The sequence below is a fragment of the Vombatus ursinus genome, unplaced genomic scaffold (assembly GCF_900497805.2).
Source record: "Vombatus ursinus unplaced genomic scaffold, bare-nosed wombat genome assembly UNPS02014893.1, whole genome shotgun sequence".
NCBI lineage: Eukaryota > Metazoa > Chordata > Mammalia > Diprotodontia > Vombatidae > Vombatus > Vombatus ursinus.
In genome coordinates this window covers 3,754,565-3,776,487 of record NW_020954671.1, presented here as the reverse complement: position 1 = coordinate 3,776,487, position 21,923 = coordinate 3,754,565, and the positions used below count along the sequence as shown (strand labels likewise).

Genomic DNA, 21,923 nt, shown 5'->3' with positions numbered 1-21,923 from the left:
TATATATTTATGTATAAATGATGCAAATTTAAAAAATTAAAGGGCTAAAGAAAGTAGATTTCCAGGGTGGGGTGCTGAGTAATTTTTTTTAAAAGGAAGCAGTTGGCCAAATAAGTTTGGGGACCTTTGGTTCACAGGATCATCAATCTACATGGGAAGAGACCTCAGCTATCTAGTCCAACCCCCTCATTTTGCATGTAGACCCTGTTGTCTTTCTGCCAAGGACAAATACTATTGGGAATAAAAGTTCCACACACAAGTCAGGATGTACATTTGTCAGTATATTTAGCAGGAGTTCTTAACTTTTCATCACTGATGTCTTTGGTTATCTGGTGAAAACCGCAGACCCTTTTTCAGAATAATATTTTAAATGCATGAAATAAATATATAGGATTACAGAGGAAACCAATTATATTGAAATACAGTTTCTCTCTCTCTCTCTCTCTCTCTCTCTCTCTCTCTCTCTCTGTCTGTCTCTCTCTCTCTCTGTCTTATCTCTCTCCCACCCCTTAACAAGTTCATGTACCCCTAGTTACCAATCCCTGGTCTATTACAACCTATGAACTGTTTTCAAGGAATAGTGTTGCATTTCTCCTCACCTGCAGGAGAAACTGCCTCAAGAGGTGGTGAGATGTACCAGATCAAAAGGGTGAATAAAGAGGCTTAGTACTGGATTTGGAAGAGGAGTCCAAGTGGGTGATTCAAGATGCTCACAGAGGGGAAATGAGATGCCCAAGGACATGCAGCTTGTTGTTGGAGATAGGACTCAAATCCAGGTCTTATCATTCTTTCCACTTCTACACTGATTTATGTAGTCTTTATCCAGTGGTCAAGTTGAAACATTAGAGTAACTGAATCACACCTATCTTGATGTTCTTGTTATAAAAGGAACCAAAAGACATAAACAAGTCATAGCTAAATGGAAGGGCAGTTTTCAGGATCTCCCAAGAAAGGCAAATAAAAGAATGGGCTAGATTGATTTCCTCATGTGCCCCCAATCAATTAGGAACATCAGTTAATGAATTAACCAATCATCTTATTTTGTAATCTTCATGATGAGCACAAACCAATCACAGGAGATAAAATTGCAGTTTATGTGACATCATCTGTTGCAGAGAAGAAAGATGTTGAGAAAACAAAGATATGATGAAGTTAAAATAAACTTTGATATTTGGTGATATCATAAAAGTGAGTGGATAGTGAAAATTATAGTGGACCAAGACACTAAAGAGCGCAGTGATTTGGAGATTACTCAAAGCAATCACACTTGTCCGTTATGAATAATTTTCAAGAATATCAGAAGGTGTTGAACATATCAAGCACTGAATGACATAATTTTAAAAAAATGAAATTGGTCATATCCTAACTGCAGGACAAAAGGGGAGGGAGCTATTCTTGAATAGCAACATTGCCACATAGGGATGACATTTATGGGAGGAAAACGGATGTCAGTGGGGAGTACCTTTGATAGGAGGCCCCCACAAGCAGTATATACTGGTGATTCAGACATGCAGCAAGATATGCACTCCAATTGAAGACCCCCAAAAGTCACTCAGAGTCACTAGAACTTACTTAGAGTTTTTATACAAAGGGCTGATGTGACACTAATAGGGGACTAGGGCCTTGTCATCTGTGAGGCAAGGCAGTGGGCAGTCATTTAGACCACTGAAATGACAGTATTCTCTGAATTGTCTTATTCCTTAGTAGGAATGAGTAATGGGGGTTGGAGAATTAAGAAACTTAACTCTGACTGTGCCACAGCATAAAAGTGATTGGGTCAGGTATCTCAGGTCAGTTAAACCTTATCATAAATGCATCCTGGGGGCTGTGACTGAACAAGTCAAACTAGGTTTCACTAGCTCACATTAGTAGACAAGAAATGACTGGTAATAAACACAGAATATCAGCTGTTCATGTGCATTTGTAATTGAGTTACAGCAAAAGTCAAAGAAAATAATAGGTTATATGGAATGAAGACAAGAGGAAGATACTATATGCAATTACTACAAGATTGATCTATTTTGGTGCAATCAGGAGTCATTTTGGAAAAATAGAAAATGGATAATTGAAAGGCACTACCTTGGACTATCACTGTCTCTTAAAGACGTTTAACTCATGTATCAAAGTTACTATTTTGAGGCTGAAAGAGTCCAGAAAGAATCTTAGACAACAAATAGTTCATCTCCTTGCCAACTGGAGAGGTGTGGTAGCTAAAGGCAATACTCAACTAAAGTTATAAGCTTATTTGCAAAACATCACAGGGCACAATACTGGGAGACTATGAACAGTATTATCTCACAAAATAATGAAAAGTAGTTGCAGAGAAAATAAGCCTCCAGAGAGCTTAACATGAGACATAACAAAGCCAAGAGCATTTGTGGATAAAACTGGAAGGGGGCAACAAGCATAAGCACCATGGAACAGTTACTAGCATTTTTGTAGTGTTCTATTCTCACAGGTGATAATAGTGGAAGCACCACATTTGGACCCTTCCATTTCAGTGTATAGTGCCGTAAGGGGCCATTAATAGTGCTTAAAAATATTAAGTTAGGAAGAGCAGCTGGATCTGGCTGAACACAAACGGAAGAAATCTATAATGGAGACAATTATCATTTTAAAGGTACTTAAGGGATAGATTTTCAGGATTTCTAAGAGAAGAAGATTCAAAAATAATGGAAAACATATGGTGTTTTAATATATAAAAGGCAACCAAGAAGACATCAGCATCTACTGACTCGCATGCCTGCTTTTTGTCTCCATAAAATCTTTATGAGAAGGTTTTGTGCATGTATTGGCAGTATCTTTGATGAAAATATGAGAAGAGAATAGGCAGGTTTCCACAGATGGGTTTCCATAACAGATGACATCTTTATGGTTACACTACCTACTGAGAAGTATAGATCATATATGACTCCTCTGGACCTATTTTTAAGTGATTTGAAAAAAAAATAACTTGGCTTAGTAGAACACAATATAGCTATGGTTATATTCCTCAGATCACAACTTCCACAGAGACAGACAGATAGATAGATAGATAGATAGATAGATAGATAGATAGATAGACAGACAGACAAATAGATTAGATAGATAAGTGGGTAGGTAGGTAGAGATCGAGATGGAAATAGATGATAGATGAATGGGGGAATAAAGAGAAAAAGAGAGAGAGAGAAAGAGAGAGAGAGACAGAGAGAGACAGAGAGAGACAGAGAGAGAGACAGAGAGAGAGAATATGTTTATCAAGCACTTACTAACTGCCAGGAACTATATTCAGTCCTGAGAATATAAACAGAGGCAAAAACCAAGATAGTCTTTGCCCTCAAGTAAACATGGTTAACATAAGTACTTCCTCAAATTGTGGTCCAGGGATGAATTCACCAATCAGAGAAGGAGACTGTAGAGGCTGAGGCATTGATAGCTTGAAGATACCTGATGGGGTAGAAGTCCAGGAGTCCAGGGACTCAGTCATAGGCTGAACTATATTTGTAGTAAGCATGGCTGGTGTGCAGGTTTGGGGAGGAGCTCACCAGAGGAGGAGACTAGACATGGCAGTGTTACCAGTGTGAAAGTGGCTGCTGGGGCAGGGTTCCAGAAAGAGTTTTATAAAATCTTGTAAGACTCCTGGAGAGATAAATCTATGGAGATTACCATCTTCAGTTTCTACAGAATGTTAATTTTAAACAAAGTATAAAAAAGGGAAAATAAGTTTATATAATTTCCTTGTTAGGGCAGCTAGGTGGCACAGTGTATAGAGTACCAGGCCTGGAGTCAAGAAGACTCCTCTTCCTGAGTTCAAATCTGGCCTCAGACACTTCTTAGCTGTGTGACTCTGGGCAAGTCACTTCACCCTGTTTGTCTCAGTCTCCCCATCTGTAAAATGAACTGGAGAAGGAAATGGAAAACCACCTTAGCATCTTTGCCAAGAAAGTCCCAAATGGGGTCACAAAGAGTCAGACATGACTGAAATGACTGAACAATAAACAACAGCTTCCTTGCTGGAGTCTTGAAAGATATTTTACACAGAGTCCAAAAGTACAAAAAGATTCTGTGTTGTGAAGTTCTTGAAATTCTTTTACTTTAATTTCATTCAGCTTTGGAATACTACAAAGCCAGTGAAGTACAGAATAATGCAATGAAGATCTGCATAACCATACATATCTGAAATACAAAGTGGATGAAAAATACATATTTAAAACTATGTCACAGACCATTGAATTAGTTTATGGGATATCTTTGTCCATATCTATACCTACATCTAAACGGTTGCCTTTATTTTATATATAGATATTGCTATCTAAGTGTCTAAAGATATCTCTATTTGTCTACTATTCACATTGGAAATATAAATGTATCCAAAGCCATTTTGATGGAGAGATAGTCAGGCAACTAGCATTTATTGATTACCTATTATGAGCTAAGTACTGTGCTAAGCTCTGGAGATACAAGGAAAGGCCAAAAAAAAAAAAAAAAGGACCCTCCTCCCCAAAGTCCAAAAAAAAAATTCCAATCCCTGCTCTCAAAGAGCTCACACTCTAATGGGGAAGACAATGTGCAATTATGTACAAACAAGGCATATACAAGATAAATTGGGTACAGTCTTAGAAAGAAGCATTAAAATTAAGGAAGACCAAGAAAGTTTTCTTGAAGAAGGTGGAAATTTACAAAACAGTCAGGGAACCTAGAAGATGGAAATGAGGAAGGATTTGGGACAGCCAGTAATAACACTCAGAGTAGAGATGAAGTGTCATATTTGAGGAACATAAAGGAGGCTAGTGTCACCTGACCACAGAATAGGTGGGAGAGAGTAAGGTATAAGAAGAGTGGAAAGGTAAAAAGGGGGCCAGGTTATGAAGGGCTTTAAGAGTCAAACATAAGATTTTATATTTGATCCTGGAGACAATAGGGAGCCACCATAGTTTACTAAATAGGGAACTGACATAGTCATACTTGTGCTTTAGGAAGATCATTTTGACAGGTGAGTGAAAGATGGATTAGAATAGAGAGAGACCTGAGGCAGGAGATCAACCTGCAGGCTATCACATGAGGTGATGAAGGCCTGCACCAGGATGGTGGCAGTGTCAGAGGAAAGAAGGGGGTATATAAGAGAGATTTTAAAAAGGTAGAAATAACTGGACTTTACAACTAAATGGAAATGAGAGGTGAGAGAGAGTGAGGATGACTGGAATTATGGTGGTGACATTTAACAGTGTTGGGGGGAGGGTGGATTTGGAAAGAAAGAGAAAGAAAGGAAGGAAGAAAGAACAAAAGAAAGAAAAAGAGGGAAAGGAAGAATGGAAGCAAGGATGGGAGGGAGGAAAGAAGAAAAAGGAAGGAAAGAAAAGATGGAAGGAAGGAAGAAGGAAAGAAGGAGAGAAGAAAGGAAGAAAGAAAAGAAGTTAGGGAGAAAAAAGAAAGGAAGGAAATGGAAGAAGGAAGGGAGAGAGGAAGATAAGCTAATATAATGGGTTGCCCTATGGCATTTTTCATGACACTCTTGAGCAACTTCCATAATACTTACATGCTTCCATATTGCACCGGGCTTGAAATCAACTCAGTGGGATGTTGAAAAAGATAGAGCCAGAGGAATCTCATATGATCTACCCTTCTTCATAGTTTGTATAACCATAAAGATGTCACCCATTATAGAAATTTGTACATGAAAGCCTGTTTCATTCTCATATTTTCCATCAAGGAATATGTTTTGGCAATCATTCTCATAAAGATTTTATTGACACAAGAAAACAGTCATATGAATCAATAGTTGGTGATGATTCCTTAGTTATCTATGTAGATATACTTAGAGCCTATTATATATCTTTGTATCTATCTTGAATAGGTACTATTGATGAACAGCAATCTAGGCCCAGAATTCTTCAGTATGTAAAGATCAGGAAGGGTCACATTTGGGAAATTTTGCAGTGCTTTTATTGATTCCAAAGTGCTCATTCCTGAAAAAAAGTCATCTCCTTTACATTGCTACTCTTCTAGTAATTCCATATAGTAGCAAATCAAGAAGTGCTACATTCTTGGAAGTATAAAAATTATGTCACTAAAAAGGCAAGAGGCAGAGTGGTGCAGTAAAACCAGAACTGATTTTGGAATTAGAAGATCTGGGTTCAAATCCTACCTCAGTTTGATTCTTGCTTACTACCCCTGTGTCTTTGAACAAGTCATTTAATTTCTCTGGGCCCTAGTTTCTTCATCTGTAAAATGAAGGGGTTCACCTAACTAGCCTCAGAGGTCTGTTCTCAACAGTGAATTGTGCATGAGAAGTGTGCAGAAGACATCATCAGGGGCTTATACCAGAATCAAAGGAGGTGGCTGGTAATGCAGCAAGAATGAATAACAGATGGACAGCTCCAATATGTGTTCCTACCCCAAGATCCTGAAAGAAACCAGAAGAATGCCTCCCATAGGTTGGAGAGATTCTCTGTAAAAGATTTATAAAAAGCTATGGGCAAGAACTGTATAGGTGAGAAGGCATGGAGGGGTTTAAATCTATATCTATGGAGTAAATACCTACACCAATAAAAAAAGGAATTCAAAATAAGCTCAAAAATTGATGTTTCAAAAAAATAAAATGTAAATGTCTTCATAGTATATCTATTTTAAAAAATGCTTACAGAGTTTTTCTGCTTATCATATTTTTTCCTCCTAAGAAGCTTATCCTTTACAGAAATTTCATAAATCTCCAACATCCTTATGGAGTCAGTGAGAAGTGTAATTTGCTCTGACACTGCTACTCATTTTTGTAGTTATCATTGTTATTGTTCACCATTGATGTTTAGTCATTTCAATCATATTTGATTCTTTGTGACCCATTTTTTGGGTTTTCTTGGCAAAGATACTGGAGTGGTTTGCCATTTCCATCTCCAGTTCATTTTACAGATGAGGAAACTGAAGCAAACAGGGTTAAGTGACTTGCCCAGGGCTCACAGAGTAAGCATATAAGGCTTGATTTGAACTTAGGTCTTCCTGACTCCAGGCTGGGTACTCTATTACACTGTACTACCTAGCTGCCCCAATTGTGCATTATACTATACTGTTAGCTATCTTTTCATCTGTCTATCTATCTATCTATCCATCCATCCATCCATCCATCCATCCATCCATCCATCCATCCATTCATCTATCCATCTATCTATCCATCCATCCATCCATCCATCCATCCATCCATCCATCCATCCATCCATCCATCCATCCATCCATCTATCCATCTATCGATCTATCTATCTATCTGTCTATCTAGCTAGCTAGCTAGCTAACTAGCCAGCTATCATGCCCCTGGTGAGATGGCTGGAGTCATAGCTTATACTTCTTTGTCTTCTCAATGGCACTTTGCTTACAACTGAGGGGTTTGGGCTTATGACTGAATGACAATGGGGAACTCCTGGTATGAAAACTCCCTCTCTGATGCATATTGGCAAATCTGTGACTCAGAGATTTGCCTGGGTCCATTTAGAGGTTAATGGACTTGTCCACGGCCATTTAGTCAGTTTGTGTCAGAGAGAGAGATTGGACATAAGTCTTCCTGATTCCGAGGCTGGCCCTTTACTTACTATACGATACTTCCTTTTGCCTTGCTCATAGTACAAAATAAATATGTATTGACTGATTTATTGTGAATCCACTTTATAAATGGAGAAATTGAGAAAAAGAGGTGAAACAGCTTGTCCTTTATCATTCACTGACTTTGTAACAGATGTAGCAACATATTCCACAGTTTGGAACTGCATCTACTGTATTACCCCCTGCAGGGCAAAATTCTTTATTAGAAAACTACATAATAAACCTACAGTTGATGTCACATCATTGTGGGACAATCTAGTGCTTAGTAATCTGTCCTTAGTCTTTGGATTAATAAATTTGAATATTTCCTCTCTTGATTGTGTTTCTAGCAATTAATAATGCTGGTACCTAAAGAATTAGTAAAAAAAAAAAATGACTACATTGCCTCCCTCTTTATCATGCAGATGGTAATAATAATTATGGCTAGCATTTACATAATGCTTTAAAGTTTTCAAAGCACTTTTACAAATATTATCACATTTAATTCTCCCAACAACCCTGGGAGGTAGGAGCTATTATCATCCCCATTTTACAGATGAGGAAACTGAGGTACAGAGGGAGCAAGTGACTTGTCCAGGGTCACACGGCTAGGGAGCACCTGAGGCAGGATTAGAACTGAGGTCTTCCTGACTCCAGGACCTATGCTCTATCCAATGTTCTGCCTATTAATTCTGTGTTTTCAGAAAAGAGGAAAAAATAATTTGAAGTCTGAGAGTTATCTCAGGAAAGTGACATTTGATCACTAAAATGAACAACATGCTCTCAAAATACATATGATTGGCATAGCTCTTAATACAATGCCAAACCCATAATGGGTGACCCCCAAGTCATGGCTGATGATAATGCATACACTTAGCCTGTCAGTGTGCCAAAAATCCTATCATAAAGACTATGAATAATCGCACCATAAACATTGATTCACCGTAGGGTGAATAAGTAAGAAACACATCTCTAAGACAAATATCCCAATTACAGATTAGAAAAATTAAAATTGTTTTTCCCTTCAATTAGGTCTTAAAGATATCAGAATGAAATGTGATATTTAAATTCAAAATCTTATTATTGACTTCACTGCAAACCCTGAGTTCCTAGCAGAAAGCAACTATTCAAGTCATGCTAAGTTTGTGGTGTGCCTAATTTTTTATCTCTTTTCAATTTTCTCTAGAAAAAAATAAAATTTCTGACACTTCTGTTTTTCCTGATGACTGGAATCCTCATATTTCTTGGATTACCACCAATTGTCTTCCACTCAACAGAGGGTTGGACCTATAATGAAGGAATTTATTTTGCATTCATCACTCTAAGCACTGTTGGTTTGGGTGATTATGTAGTAGGTAAGGACTCTGATGTTCATATTTGAAGTAGTCTTTCATTTAAGGCAGCAAATTGAAATAGGTTTTAAAGTGAGATGTCAATCTGAGATGTGTCATGTATTTATTGGAGTCAAGAAATGCTAAAACTTAGACATACACACACACACACGCTCACACTCACACACACATACACATACACATACACATGAAATAAATATTCAACAACTTCTCACAGCAGCTAGTCAGTTTTATCCAATCCAGGCCCTCTTTATTCAGCTTTCTTTCTCTTATGGGAAAAGTCTAATAAGGGAGGAAGGAAGAAAAGATGGAAAGAAGGAAGGAAGAGAACGTTCATTTATTAAGTACTTACTATGTGTAATGAAAACAGCAGACTCAGTTAAGCTATCTTGTTCTTCACATTCTGTGATTTTTGTTAGCATGAGGACTTCCAGGTGAGGAGTCTTTCTACCTACTCTGATACATCTCTTTGACTCCATAGAAAAGGCCTAGCACATTGCCTGTCCTAGGTTATGTGTTATATGTTAAGTGACTTGTCCAGAAAACTTGCCCCCAAAACATAGGTAGATGTGTGAAGGACACATCATACATAGATGGAAAGCCAGCCAGGTTCAAGTATCACCTCTGACACATACCGGCTGTATGACTCTGGCCAAGTCATTTAACTTCTCAGTGTACTCAGGCAGTGCTCTAAGAATATAGTCTATATTGATGGAGGGAATTCCTTAGCAGGCATTTCCTATACCAATGAAATAAAAAATCTAGGACAACTTCTAATGGGCATTCTTGCTTCCTAAAAATCAGTGTGCCAAAGAAAGGGAAAAATAATACCTAAAAGTTTTGTTTTCAAGCAAACATCTACAAACCAAAGTTGTTGGCCAAGAGGTTCCATTTGTGGAGGCGACTTCCATACTGACAGAGGTTTCTTTTTGTGTGATACATATTGAATGAGGGAAGCTCCTCTTCCCCAAACTCCCAACAGCTCACTGATGCTTCTAGAAAGCCATCTTTTTTGATGTTTCATTGTGGTGTGGTGCTTACTCTATGTTTGCTTACTCTGTAACAGAAGTTTAAGCACTCTAATTGGTATCATTTGGTTAGAAAGATTTTGAGTATGGGGTCAGTTACAGATTGAAGAGAGGCTTACCACTCATGGTCAACCAAGAAACAACGGCATTCTGGTTATAAAAATTATTTTTTAACATCAAGTCTGAAGAACATGAATGTAACATCTTATTCCAATTTGTATATGTTCACCTTAATTCCAATCACAAAAGAAATCTGAATAAGACAGGTAACATGGTATAGAAGAAAGAACTCAGAAGTCAGGAGCCCTGAGTTTTGTTCCTAGGTCTGTGTGTGACTGACTGGGTGACAAGTCAGTTAACGTTAGGTGCTTTAGTGCCTTAGTTTCATACTCTATAAAATGATGGACTAGAAAACATTTATGTTATCCAGCTTTCTTTTTCTTATGAAATAATTTGAAGAAAGAAATTGCTATGTGCTAGGCACAATGTTAAGCACCAGTGATACCAGTAAAAGCAGAAAGAAAGGCAGTCCTGTCCTCAAGAGCTTATATTCAAGTGGGGGAAGTTGTTGTTGTTATTAAGTCATTTTAGTTGTGTCCAACTCTTTGTGATTCAATTTGGGATTTCTAGGCAAAGATACTAGAATGGTTTGCCATTTCCTTCTCCAGCTCATTTTACAGATGAGGAACTCAGGCAACCAGAGTTAAGTGACTTGCCCAGGATCACACAATCAGCAAGTGTCTGAGGCCAGATTTGTACTGAGGAAGAGGGGTCTTCCTAACTCCAGGCGTGGTACTGTATCCACTGCTGAAAAGCATAAGGGGGACATGAATAGTACTTGATGCAGGGGTAGGGTTTTGAAGTCCAGAAATCAAGAACAGGGCCAGGAGGAGAATGAAGACTGGCCTGGGCCTCTCCACAAAATAGAGGCTCCAGAAGGAACTCAACAATGGAAGAAGCATGGAGGTCTTACTAAAGGATATTCCAAATTGAAAAGATTTCTTTCAGCTAAAAGAATCTATGATGAAGTCCACAAGAAATTGCCAGCATCCAGGTGCCCAACCACAGAAACTGAACAGTTCTTATTACTTATACTTGCTGTAAAGATTAACTCTACATTTTTGGTGTGCCTCACCAAAAATACTGCATTGAGATGCAGGAATATATTCTTCTACCAATCACTGTCAGATACAGGATAACTGAATGCTAGTAAATTAAAATAAAAACATTTGGCAGAAGACCCTGACTTTCCAACAAATTGGTCTCACAAACATCTTTGCAGAAGAATGAAAGAGAAATCGATTGCTTTATTGAATCATCAGAGCCCCTCCTATCTTAGGATCCTAGAAGGTAACTTCCAGGTCATTTAAAACAGACCCATAATTTTATAGAGGAAGAAACTAAAATCTAGAGATGTGGGGCTTGTCCTAGGTCACATAGCTTGTTTTTGTTATTCAACCTTCATTTTCTAAGGGGACCAGTGACATCATAGGGTGATATTTTGTCTTGTGCCTGAATTGGATTTAAGTGAAGTCACACAGCTGTCTAGTTACTGACTGAGTAACTAGTCATCTTTTTCAGTAACTACATGGCCATTAACTAGGGCAGGGCAACCAGAGATTTTCCCCAGGTATTGGCATCTGGAAAAGTACAATTCCTCCTCACAGGAGTTTAGAGATAAGTATCTCTATGCTTCACAGTCCTCTGCTAGTCAATGAAGCCCTGATCCTTATCCTGACTCCTCCATGGTTCTTTTGCCATGGCATCCCTCCCCCAGGGCCCATCTTGCCCCTCCCCTTCAAACTCCAAAATTTAGCCTCTCTGGTGGCTGCTCTACCCAGATGGCTTTGGAGGAGAAAGCAAGGCTGGTGACTTTGCACAGCCCTCCCTCACTCAAATCAAAGTCAGTTGCAATTAAGGTCATCATCTCCCCGGTGCTCTTCGAGAATGAGGGACAAACCACAACCATGTGCTGTTAAATGGGTATACTTGGGCTCCTACTGACTATTTCCCTACCCCAAGCCCATTATACTGTCCTCTGTTCAACTCTGCCCCGTCTCTACTGTTTTTGCCCTGGGTGAAAGGAATGCTAGTTAGACCTTGCCAGGTGACATGCCACTGAAACTGGATGCATATGGTTATAACATCTGACCCACGTTTTGTTCTTCTGTTAGTTTTCATGCTGTGGGTAAACATAATAAAAATGTTCTTTTTGTGCTGAATTTCCTCTAATGTTTTCTTTGTCTTAATGATGGGTCAAGCATGCTGCTCACAAGCTGTTCCTGCCATGGTATCCCTGCAGGGCACAACCTTTTATTAGAAAAGTACATAAGGAACCTACAGTTGGTGTGGTATCTCACATCATCATGGTATAAGCTGTTTGTTTCAAATAGTTTTGGGGGAAGAATAGAACATATAAATCTCTATTTTAAAGTACCCATCTCCCAAGTGAAGAATTTTGTGATTGTGTTAGAGCCTTAAGCTTACACAGTAGCCATGTATTAGATCCACATGGCCTTGCCTACACTGGAGTGCTTTGTGTCTGGGAAACTTTAAAATGACTTTAAGAGGAAAAAAGTAGCATGGCATATTAGAAGGAAAATTGAACTCGCAGTCAGCGATGACCTGGATTTGCATCCTGGATGCATAATTCTAAACTTCTATGGTTTCCCTATATAAAATGGGGAGATTAATGTTTGGAGCATTATTGCAAGGTTGTTGTGAGGACTGAGAATATGTATACAAACTTTTTCAAACCTTAAAGCACTATATAAATGTCAGTTATAATAAATAAGTATTATTATTATTATTAGTGGTGGTGTTGTACTGAGTGAATCAGTATTCTGATGCCCAAGTTCCAAAATTTTGGAAGACTAGGGAATTAAAAAAGAATAATTTCACTGCTCTGGTAAGAATCTGGATAGACAGGTCTAATTTTTTTAAATTAAATTTTATGTTGTTTTCAGATTCACATCTCTCCCTTCCACCTTCCCACCCCACTCCTAACCCTGCCCCACCCCCCGACTTGAGGAAGCAAGAAAAACAACACCTCTGGTACAAACACATATACTCAGGCAAAACAAATTCCTGAATTGGTCATGTCTCCCTCCCTTAATCTCCTCCTCCCCTCCATCCCCTACACCAAATAATATTTACATTTGCACTCTGAGTCTAACATTTCTCAAGAGATGGGTAGCATGTTCCATTTTGAGTCCTCTGGAACTGCTTGGTTCTAGTATTGATCTGAGTTCCTAAACCTTTCAAAGTTATTTGTCTTTGGATTATTGCTGCTGTTGTATAAATTGTTCAACTAGTTATGCTCATTTCATTCTGCATCAGCTCATATAAATCCTCTCGTTTTCTGAAGCCATCCCCTTCATCGTTTCTTATAGTACAATAATAGTCTATTAAATCACATTTCACTGGCCTCCTGGATGTTCTTAAAAAGACATTCCATCTCTCTGCTCAGGGCATTCTCTCTGGCTATCCCCAAAGCCTGCAACACTCTCCCTACTCCTCTCTGACTACTGACCTCCCTGGATTTCTTTAAGTCCCACCTAAAATCCTACCTTCTACAGGAAGCCTTCCCCATCCCTCTTAAGTCTAGTGCTTTCCATCTGTTAATTATTTACTATTTATCCTGAATATAGTTTGCTTTGTATATATTTGTCTGCACATTTTTTCTCTCATTAGATTGAAAACTCCTTGAGGGCAGGGACTGTCTTTTGCCTCTTTTTTTTTTTTAATCCCCAGTGCTTAGCACAGTGCCTGGCATATTATAGGCACTTAATACATGTTTATTGATTGATTGATCCAACATATACATAAGTTGTTCAGCATTCAGCAGTTGATGGACACCTCAGAAATTGATTTAACTTCTACAATTCAAACTCACTTTAACACTATTCACTATATGTCAAAATTTAATATAACATAGGTCCCTAGATGGATGTTGGTTTAGTGAAATACAAAAAGAATTTCAATATAAAGTTATCTCATCTGGGACATTTTTCACGATCTCAGAATGTTATAGCTAGAGGGGATCAGGTTTTCCATGTATTATTAAAAAAAAGATGAATAAATTTACAATTTTTCACCATAGGCAAGACTGAATTTCCATTCCTTGAATTCAATTGCATAAGTCTTTCTATGTCTTTATTTAATTATACATTAATTTCTTTCTATTCTGTAGATTTCCTTAACGTTGAGTTTCTACAAAGAGGGCACCCATACCTTATTTCAATATTTTGATAGATGTACAATCTCATCAATGTGACTATTGCCTCTAACAGAATATATCACAATCTAACTTAACCTTCTTATTCTGTGTTAAGCCTTGACCTATTGGACAGGTATCCAGTCAAAATTCTAGAGGCTTCCCTATAGATTATTTGCCAGTGAGTGAAAATTGGTGATTACACATGCTGTTCTTAAATTACCCTCACTCTCATTATGTGACTATCCCATCTGCTTTTCCAATAATTCATGTCTCTAACAAAATCCTTTATGTGGCTGCTCCAGAGTAATTCTTCAATGATTAAAAAAAAATGCAGCAGTCTATTCCCAACCATCATGCAGCTCTCTGTTTTCCTGTGTATGACTTGGAACTTTAATTCTTTTAGAGACTGATAATTCATGATTTACAAACATATGGTATCATTGGAAGTAATATTGGTAATGAAAGATAAGCCTTTGTTTCCGGAAGGAGTTTGGAGTCATTAGAAGCACTGAACAATTTCCCAAATGCCACCTAGCCCAATCTCTTGCACCTAGTCAATTATTCTTGTACCAGTTAATTGGACCAGTAATTAATACAGTGTTATATGTGTATGTATATGCATGAAAGTGGGGTAGGAGGGGAGAGAGAGAGAAAAAGAGAGAGGGAGAGAGAGAGAGAGAAAGAGAGAGAACAACTTTATCAACTGTCCATCCAAGTGAATATCATTGTCTATACAATAGAAATTTTTCATCCATTTGGGTGTTCCTGTGCGGATAATTAGGTTGAACTCTTTTGAATGATTATAGATTTCTTTTAAGTGACTCAGCAATGTGCCAGGACTTGATGCAATTAACACAATGCCATTTTCCAAAAAGAGTGTCTGGGGAATGGAGACTCCCTCTTTAATTTATTCCCTTCCTTGGACGCCTACCATGACAATAGCAAATATCTATAGCAAACAATAAGCTTCTGTTTTTTGTCTCACTTAATAATCAGAGTTGTTAAACAGTTATCTCCATTATATCTTTTTAAATATTTTGTTTTTCCTTCCACTGCTTCTAGTTGTTTTATAAGGAGACACTGCTCAAAATCTTCCTCCATTCTCCTCTGTTAAATGTTATAAATGGATTTTGAGTCTAAACAAGGGCTACCCTTGCTTAGCATTGAGTTCAAGTGTTTTCTAAGGGATTTTCTTGTCTTTTGTTTTTGTTTTGGTCTCATTGTCCTGACTGATTTACATTTGTTAGACTTCCTCAGAAAATGATGGTAGTTTATGTTGCCAATTGTTTTTCTAACTGTTTCTCATTTTTCAGTGTTAACACTGCTTAAATAGGTCAAATTGGAGTTGCCAATGTTCCACGTAGTATCTTCTAATCTTGCCTAATTTGGTAAGGAGTTGTCTTTGCTCTAATGAGTTAATTATCATCCACATATCGCTGTTTCAGAAATGACACACATTACAAACTAGTGATTTCCTAACTGTTGTTAAAATATAATATAAAAAGTGTAATGTTATTTATTGTTCACCATGTCTAGTATTTCCCTATTTTCTTAAAGAAGGTACTCATTATTTTATAAAGTTGATGAGCCTTTGACTACTCTTATTTGTTATTCCTAAGTCATATTTTTCAACATCTTTTTTGCTACCCTCCTTTATGTCCACATTTGTACTGATGCAACTAAATATTAAAATGTATATTGATTTCATTTAGATTTTTTTTACCAAGTTTTTTTGGATAATTTCTCTACCTCCTCATCTCCAACAACAGATGTTGAAACATAAACTGCACTTCTCTCTACAGTAGGTCTTTGTTTGTTTGTTTGTTTGTTTGTTTTGCAAATGTTCATCATAAGCACAGAAATGCCTGGTAAAACCAGTATCCTAAGAAAAGATGTTTCCCACAGAGTGTAACCTAAACCCAGCAAAATTCTAAGGCCAAAAAGGGAAGAAGAAAAAGAAATTAGCATTACTCTAATGCAAATAAAGAGGCCAAGGATGGAGAAGTGAAGTCCCACTAGAGGCTGAGAGCCAAAGGCAAAGCCTTATTCCTGAGAGAGTTCTCTCTCACTAATGAGCTCAACCTCCAGGGTCTCAGAGGAAAAGTACGCCTTTTGACCATATACGCTGATGTGATATTTGTTGAGATGGGGTGGGAAATTTTCTACAAACTAGGTTTTGGAGGACAGAAATCTAGATGAGACGTATGACTCACTAGGCTGTACTCCAGTCTCTACCACTATCTCCCTTGTTGATACTAGATAAATTATTTAATCTCTCTGTACTTAGTTTATCTGCTATAAAATGGAGACGATGAAACTTACCAATCATTGGTTTTTCAAAATCTATTTGGATCAGAAGCACTATAATACACAAACACCAAAGATTATGGAGAGGACCAAATCCAAGATTCTTGCATTACATGGCTAGTACTTGTTTATGTCAACATTATGCAATGTTTATGATCTAACATGTGCCTGCAGATATATTGCATTATAAATACTTTTAACTAACTCAGCAGGACCAAAATCATTCAGACTTCACTGAAGAATGGATTACTTTAGGCTAACCAAATAGTATGGGTTTACTTAAAATGGCAGGTATGTAACTTGTTCCATATAATATGTGTCTTGATCCATTGGCTTGGAAGATTGCTAGTTGTGTTTGTTGTATAAGAAGAAAAAATTCACTGATTATTTAAGTTTTTTTTTTCTCCCCAGTTTATTAACAGGGGTTAGTAAACCTTGGCCTTGACAAAATCATAAGTAAATTGTGTTTTCCTACCTGCTGGCCAGAATAGATTGTTAATAGACAATTGTTTTGTATGGAAACAGGATTTCCACCTACTCCTTCCCTAGAAGCCAGTTCATTAAATAACTGTGAGGAGCCAAAATTAGACTGTTCTGGGACTGTATGTGTTAATGCTTCATTTAAATAGACTTTGTGAATGTGTTCTGGCTTGACAAGCCACAAGACTTCACATGTATCCCAATTGTGTCTTTGGCAGACTCCTAAATCACACTCTGGATAGTTAGTGTTCTTACTGACAACAACATCTATATTTGAAAGGCCCCAGAGGTGAGGTGGGGAGGGGAGTGGGGAAATAAAACATGTATAATTGTGTGGTTGGTTCTTTCATGAGATCACAAAGAGCAACATGGAGCTTCAGTGATTGTGAAAATGACATTATTCCTTCACATTTATAGCTGCATTAATACTAAATGAGGCAGAGTGACCCTAAATCCAAAGCTGTCAGAACCTGAAAGAGCAAATAAGTGAAATTGTTAGGAATGAAAGCTTATGATATTGATTAACTGACATTTATATAGAAATGGAAATGCATCTGAATCTATGATTACATTTGCATGGGGTGTTCCCAGTGAGAAAACTTTCTTTCCCAATGCAATTCCTTAATTGTTACGCAGTTTATAGTTCTAGAGAGTTGCCTCCAGCCCTGAGAGATCAAGCAACTTGCCCAAAGTCAGGTCCCTAATGTTAAGTCAGACACAGTCTTCTATTTCAGGTCTTCTTGACTTTAAGGCTCGCTCTCTATTAACTGTGTCATGCTTCCTGGAGAAATTTACATAGTGCTTTAAGATTTTCCGAGGACTTTATATATATGATCTCATTTGAATGCCCTAGGAACTCTATGAGGTTGGGACTATAAGGCATTATTATCTTCATTTTACAGATGAGGAAATTGAGATTCAGAGATTAAGTGACTGGCAAAGTCACTTAGCTAGTAAGTGGCAAAGGCAGGATTTAAACTTGAGTCTTCCTGGGTTCTAACACTCTATTTATCATGCCCAGATGAAAGGGTGTATCATTATTCCCTTAATATGAACCTCTTTGGGGACAATCTTGTATAATTTATATATATGTAATTTATTATTTTATTTTCCCCAATTATGTGCAAAAACAATTTTTAACATTTGGGGTTTTTAAAAAAATTTTTGAGTTCCAAATTCTTTAACTCTCTCCCTCCCTTCACCCCATCATTGAGAAGGCAAGCTAATTGATATAGGTTATGCATGTACAGTCATGCAAAACATATTTCTATGTTAGTCATGTTGTGAAAGAAATCAGATTTTGAAAAAAAAGGAAAATAAAGAAAAAGTATGCTTTGATCTTCATTTAGAGCATTTTTCAGCAAAAGTCCTTCAGAATTGTCTTGCATCATTGTATTGCAGAGAATAGCTAAGTCCTTCACAATCTTACAATACTGCTGTTATTGTATACAATGTTCCCCTGGTTCTGCTCATTTCACTTTGCATCAATTCACGTAAGTCTTTCCAAATTTCTTCTGAGAGTGTCCTGCTCAACATTTCTTATAACATAATAGTATTCCATCACAATCATATTTTGTGTGATAGATTATCTATTTTCATTTCTAATTTTAAAATTATCAGCCAATAGTAGTAGAAAATTGATGATCACATTGATGTGTATCTGAAATATTAGTTGCTCTCTTTGGAGTGCCCAGAGAAAAAAGCACCCAAAGCCAAGCAGGTGTGGTCAATGTACTCCAAGGGGTCCTTTCAACCTGGGAATCAAACGACAATTGTACTTAACCTCAAGTTGCGGGTAATTTGATTTCTGTAAGCTGAGTTATGTTTTTTTATTAATAGAAATTTTCATTTCTTTAGAAACTTCTTCATTTCTTATTGTTTTTCAATTGGAAAACAAACAACCAGATAGGTATTTGGGAGACTTGGGTTGTGATCATATCACTGATCATATTACTAACTTACAGTGTGGCCTTGGGAAAGTCATTGAGCTAATCTGAAACTCAGTTTCATCATCTGTAAAACAATCTCTAAGGTCTCCTCTATCTCTTTAAGTCTATGATTAAGTCGATAAATTATCCTTATTATTTATTGCTGAATAGCTTCTAAAGTCTTGCTCTGATGACTTGAGATGTAAAGGTGCTCCTGGATTATTAAAGGTAGGCCAATGCTGGCATAGGGTCTGGCATATTGTAACAACCTGGCAAGGCTTGGTCAGGTGATAGATTGCCTGCTGGTCATCTGAGTCAGTCAGTCAATAAACATTTATTAAACACCCACTATGTGCTAGATGACACTGAGGATACAACGAAAGGCAATAGATAGCCCCTGCTCTCAAGGAGCTCACAGTCTAATGGACATGCAAGTCACTATGAACTATGTGCAAAGAAGCTATACACTACACAGACTGGTGGTAAACAACAGAGGGAAGGCACTAGAATTAAGGGGAATTAGGAAAGTCTTCCTGTAGAAGGTAGGATCTGAGCTGGGACTTCAAGTAAGCGAGAAGGCAGAGATGAGTAAGATGAGAATTCCAGGCCTGAGGGACATCCAGGAGATGTAGTGTCTTGTGTGAGGAACAGTAAGGAGACCAATGTCACTGGAGCACAGAGTATTTGGGTGGGTGGGCGGAATTGAAAAGGGAAGCTAGGTGATTGAGTGGATAAAGCACCAGGCCTGGAGTCAAGAAGATGTGAGTTCAAATGTGGCCTCAGATACTTACTAGCTGTGTGACCTTGGGCAAGTCACTTAACCCTGTTTGCTTCAGTTTCCTCATCTGTGAGATGAGCTGGAGATGGAAATAGCAAACCCTTCCAGTATCTTTGCCAAGAAAACCCCAAATAGGGTCATGAAGAGTTGGCTATGACTGAAATGACTGAACAATTTTAAAGGATAAGAAGACAGGAAAGGTAAGGGTGCTGGACTAGGTGATTTGAAGGTTATGAAGTGCTTTGAATGCCATCTGAGGAGAATAATTGCTAAGTCTGGAGAGGTCATTACCAGGTTGGGCACAGGGTGACAAAATTTTCAGCCATCCTCAAAGCCTATATGCTACATGGAAGGGTTGCATCCACTCCCTAAAAATGAGTTACTTGAAGAACTGAAGGTTGCCAAATGGAGAATGCCCCCTACTATGATTGGAAATTGTTATGTGTATGATAAAAAAAGAAACATCGACACTAAAGTCAATTTTCGTTGATTTGCTTCCTACCTCTAGGTGTACAGCCTGGGAAACAATATTGTTCCTATTATCGAGCCCTGGTAGCCATTTGGATTCTCTTTGGCCTTGCCTGGATTGCTCTTCTATTTAATTTGTTGATCAGATTTTTGGAAGACACAGAAAAAAAGATAGCTGAAGACCTCCACAAAATGGGAAAAGTAGGAAGAGAAAATGGGAGAAGCCTGAAAAGATTCCAGTGTGCAAGCCCTTCTCCTAATGAGACCTTACCACTGGATACTGAAGAAGGTTCTCAGAAATTTGTTTTTGAAACAGCAGAAAAGGACAATGAAGAAAAGAAAGAAACCAGTTTTCTTTGTGAAGCTGTCTTGTGATGCCTTTTGAACTGAAATAATACTGTGGTGTTTGGTGAGCTATGTTTTGTAAAAGGTTTTATTGAAGAGAAGATGATAGTCATACAGAATTGTGAGACCCCATTTCTTTTTATCAAACCTTTTTTGTGCAAGCTTCTATATTCACAATGACAAATGTGATCATACTTGTAATCGACAGGACCCAATTATGCATGGTGGGCTTAGATATCTTCTTTTTCCATTTACACTTTAGTATTTATATAAAAGAGGAAAACTCATATATATAGAATTGTTGGGATTTTTGAGCTGGAGATTAACAACTGAAGCAGAGGCTCTTCTGACTGCCAAATATTTAGTAGGTGCAGTCACAGTAGTCTAGCTTTCTTATGCCATTGTGCAAGCTAAATTTGCCTAAGCACGAGGATTTCCAGGCTGATAGTAACTCATTCTCACCTAGGGTAACTCAGAAATCTAAAATGTAAATAAATACTCTCAGTTGTACCTATTGAAAATTAAATCCATTTTCCATGTTGCACAGATAGAAGATGAATACCTGATTACCATCCCCCTATAATAATTCTTTATGTCACTGAAAGAGGGTATTAAATAAACATTCAGTGTCATCACTATCCTTTAAGTTTAATGATTCCCAAATGAAAACTCTTTGAAGACTCCAGATTACTGTGCCAATGTAAGGGACACATGAGAAAAGGTATGCACTTGCCATAGGTTCTTATTTCCAGTCCTTTGGTCATTGTTGACATTTTGTTGATCCTCTGCAGTTCCTCCAACTGTCTGTCTTAAAATAGAGCCTTGAATTAAATGCACTTCTCAAATAAAGGTCTGAACAATGCCAACAAGCCATCATGTGATATCCCCTGAAGTACTCAACCAGCCATGATAGTAAGGCCCAATTTGAAGGAAAGCTGTGTCTACTACAAGGCCACGCACCCTGAATACTCCAGCGATTTTTTTCCCCTTTCATTATCTCTTTAACCTCCTTTGATGATTTATCTTTTCTAGAAGTATACAAAATGGGCCAAAAAAGGATTATTTAATCTATTTGAATTTTGATTGTCAAGAAATTCTAGAAGTAAGTTTGAAGACTATTGATAAGATATTGGCGATAAATTGAATTATGTCATCTGTCATTTTCAATGATATTTCTAAGAAGTCATTTCAATAAATACTTATCAAAGCAGCAAAAGTTCAAAGTGTTTCCTTGCCGTGTACCTCAGAGTGCAGAAATATCAGACATTTTGGTGCCTATACACGGTCCCCAGATACTCAGCTCTTTAAACCTCTTTTACAGACTAAATGACCTATATATTATATTATCCTCAGAGTGACAACCCAAGAGTACAACTTGAAATCAACACATGTCCCACGTCCCAGGGGCCTGGGAGCACTATGGAGAAAGAAAGAGAACCAAGATGATGGGTGGGCTGGGGAGGGAAATAATAA

The 21,923-nt window shown here is 37.7% G+C and overlaps 1 protein-coding gene across 1 annotated transcript in view; it reads left to right on the top strand.

The window, feature by feature from the left end:
• The window catches only part of LOC114028624 (potassium channel subfamily K member 16-like), a 37,548-nt gene extending 15,947 nt beyond the window's left edge, over positions 1–21,601 (top strand). Inside the window, exons 4-5 of the mRNA XM_027842886.1 lie at positions 8,732–8,900; positions 20,146–21,601. Of these exons, the coding sequence (XP_027698687.1) occupies positions 8,732–8,900; positions 20,146–20,480 (504 nt within the window). The 3' untranslated portion in view covers positions 20,481–21,601. The remainder of the gene's footprint in view (positions 1–8,731; positions 8,901–20,145) is intronic.
• Positions 21,602–21,923: the final 322 nt, after the last annotated feature.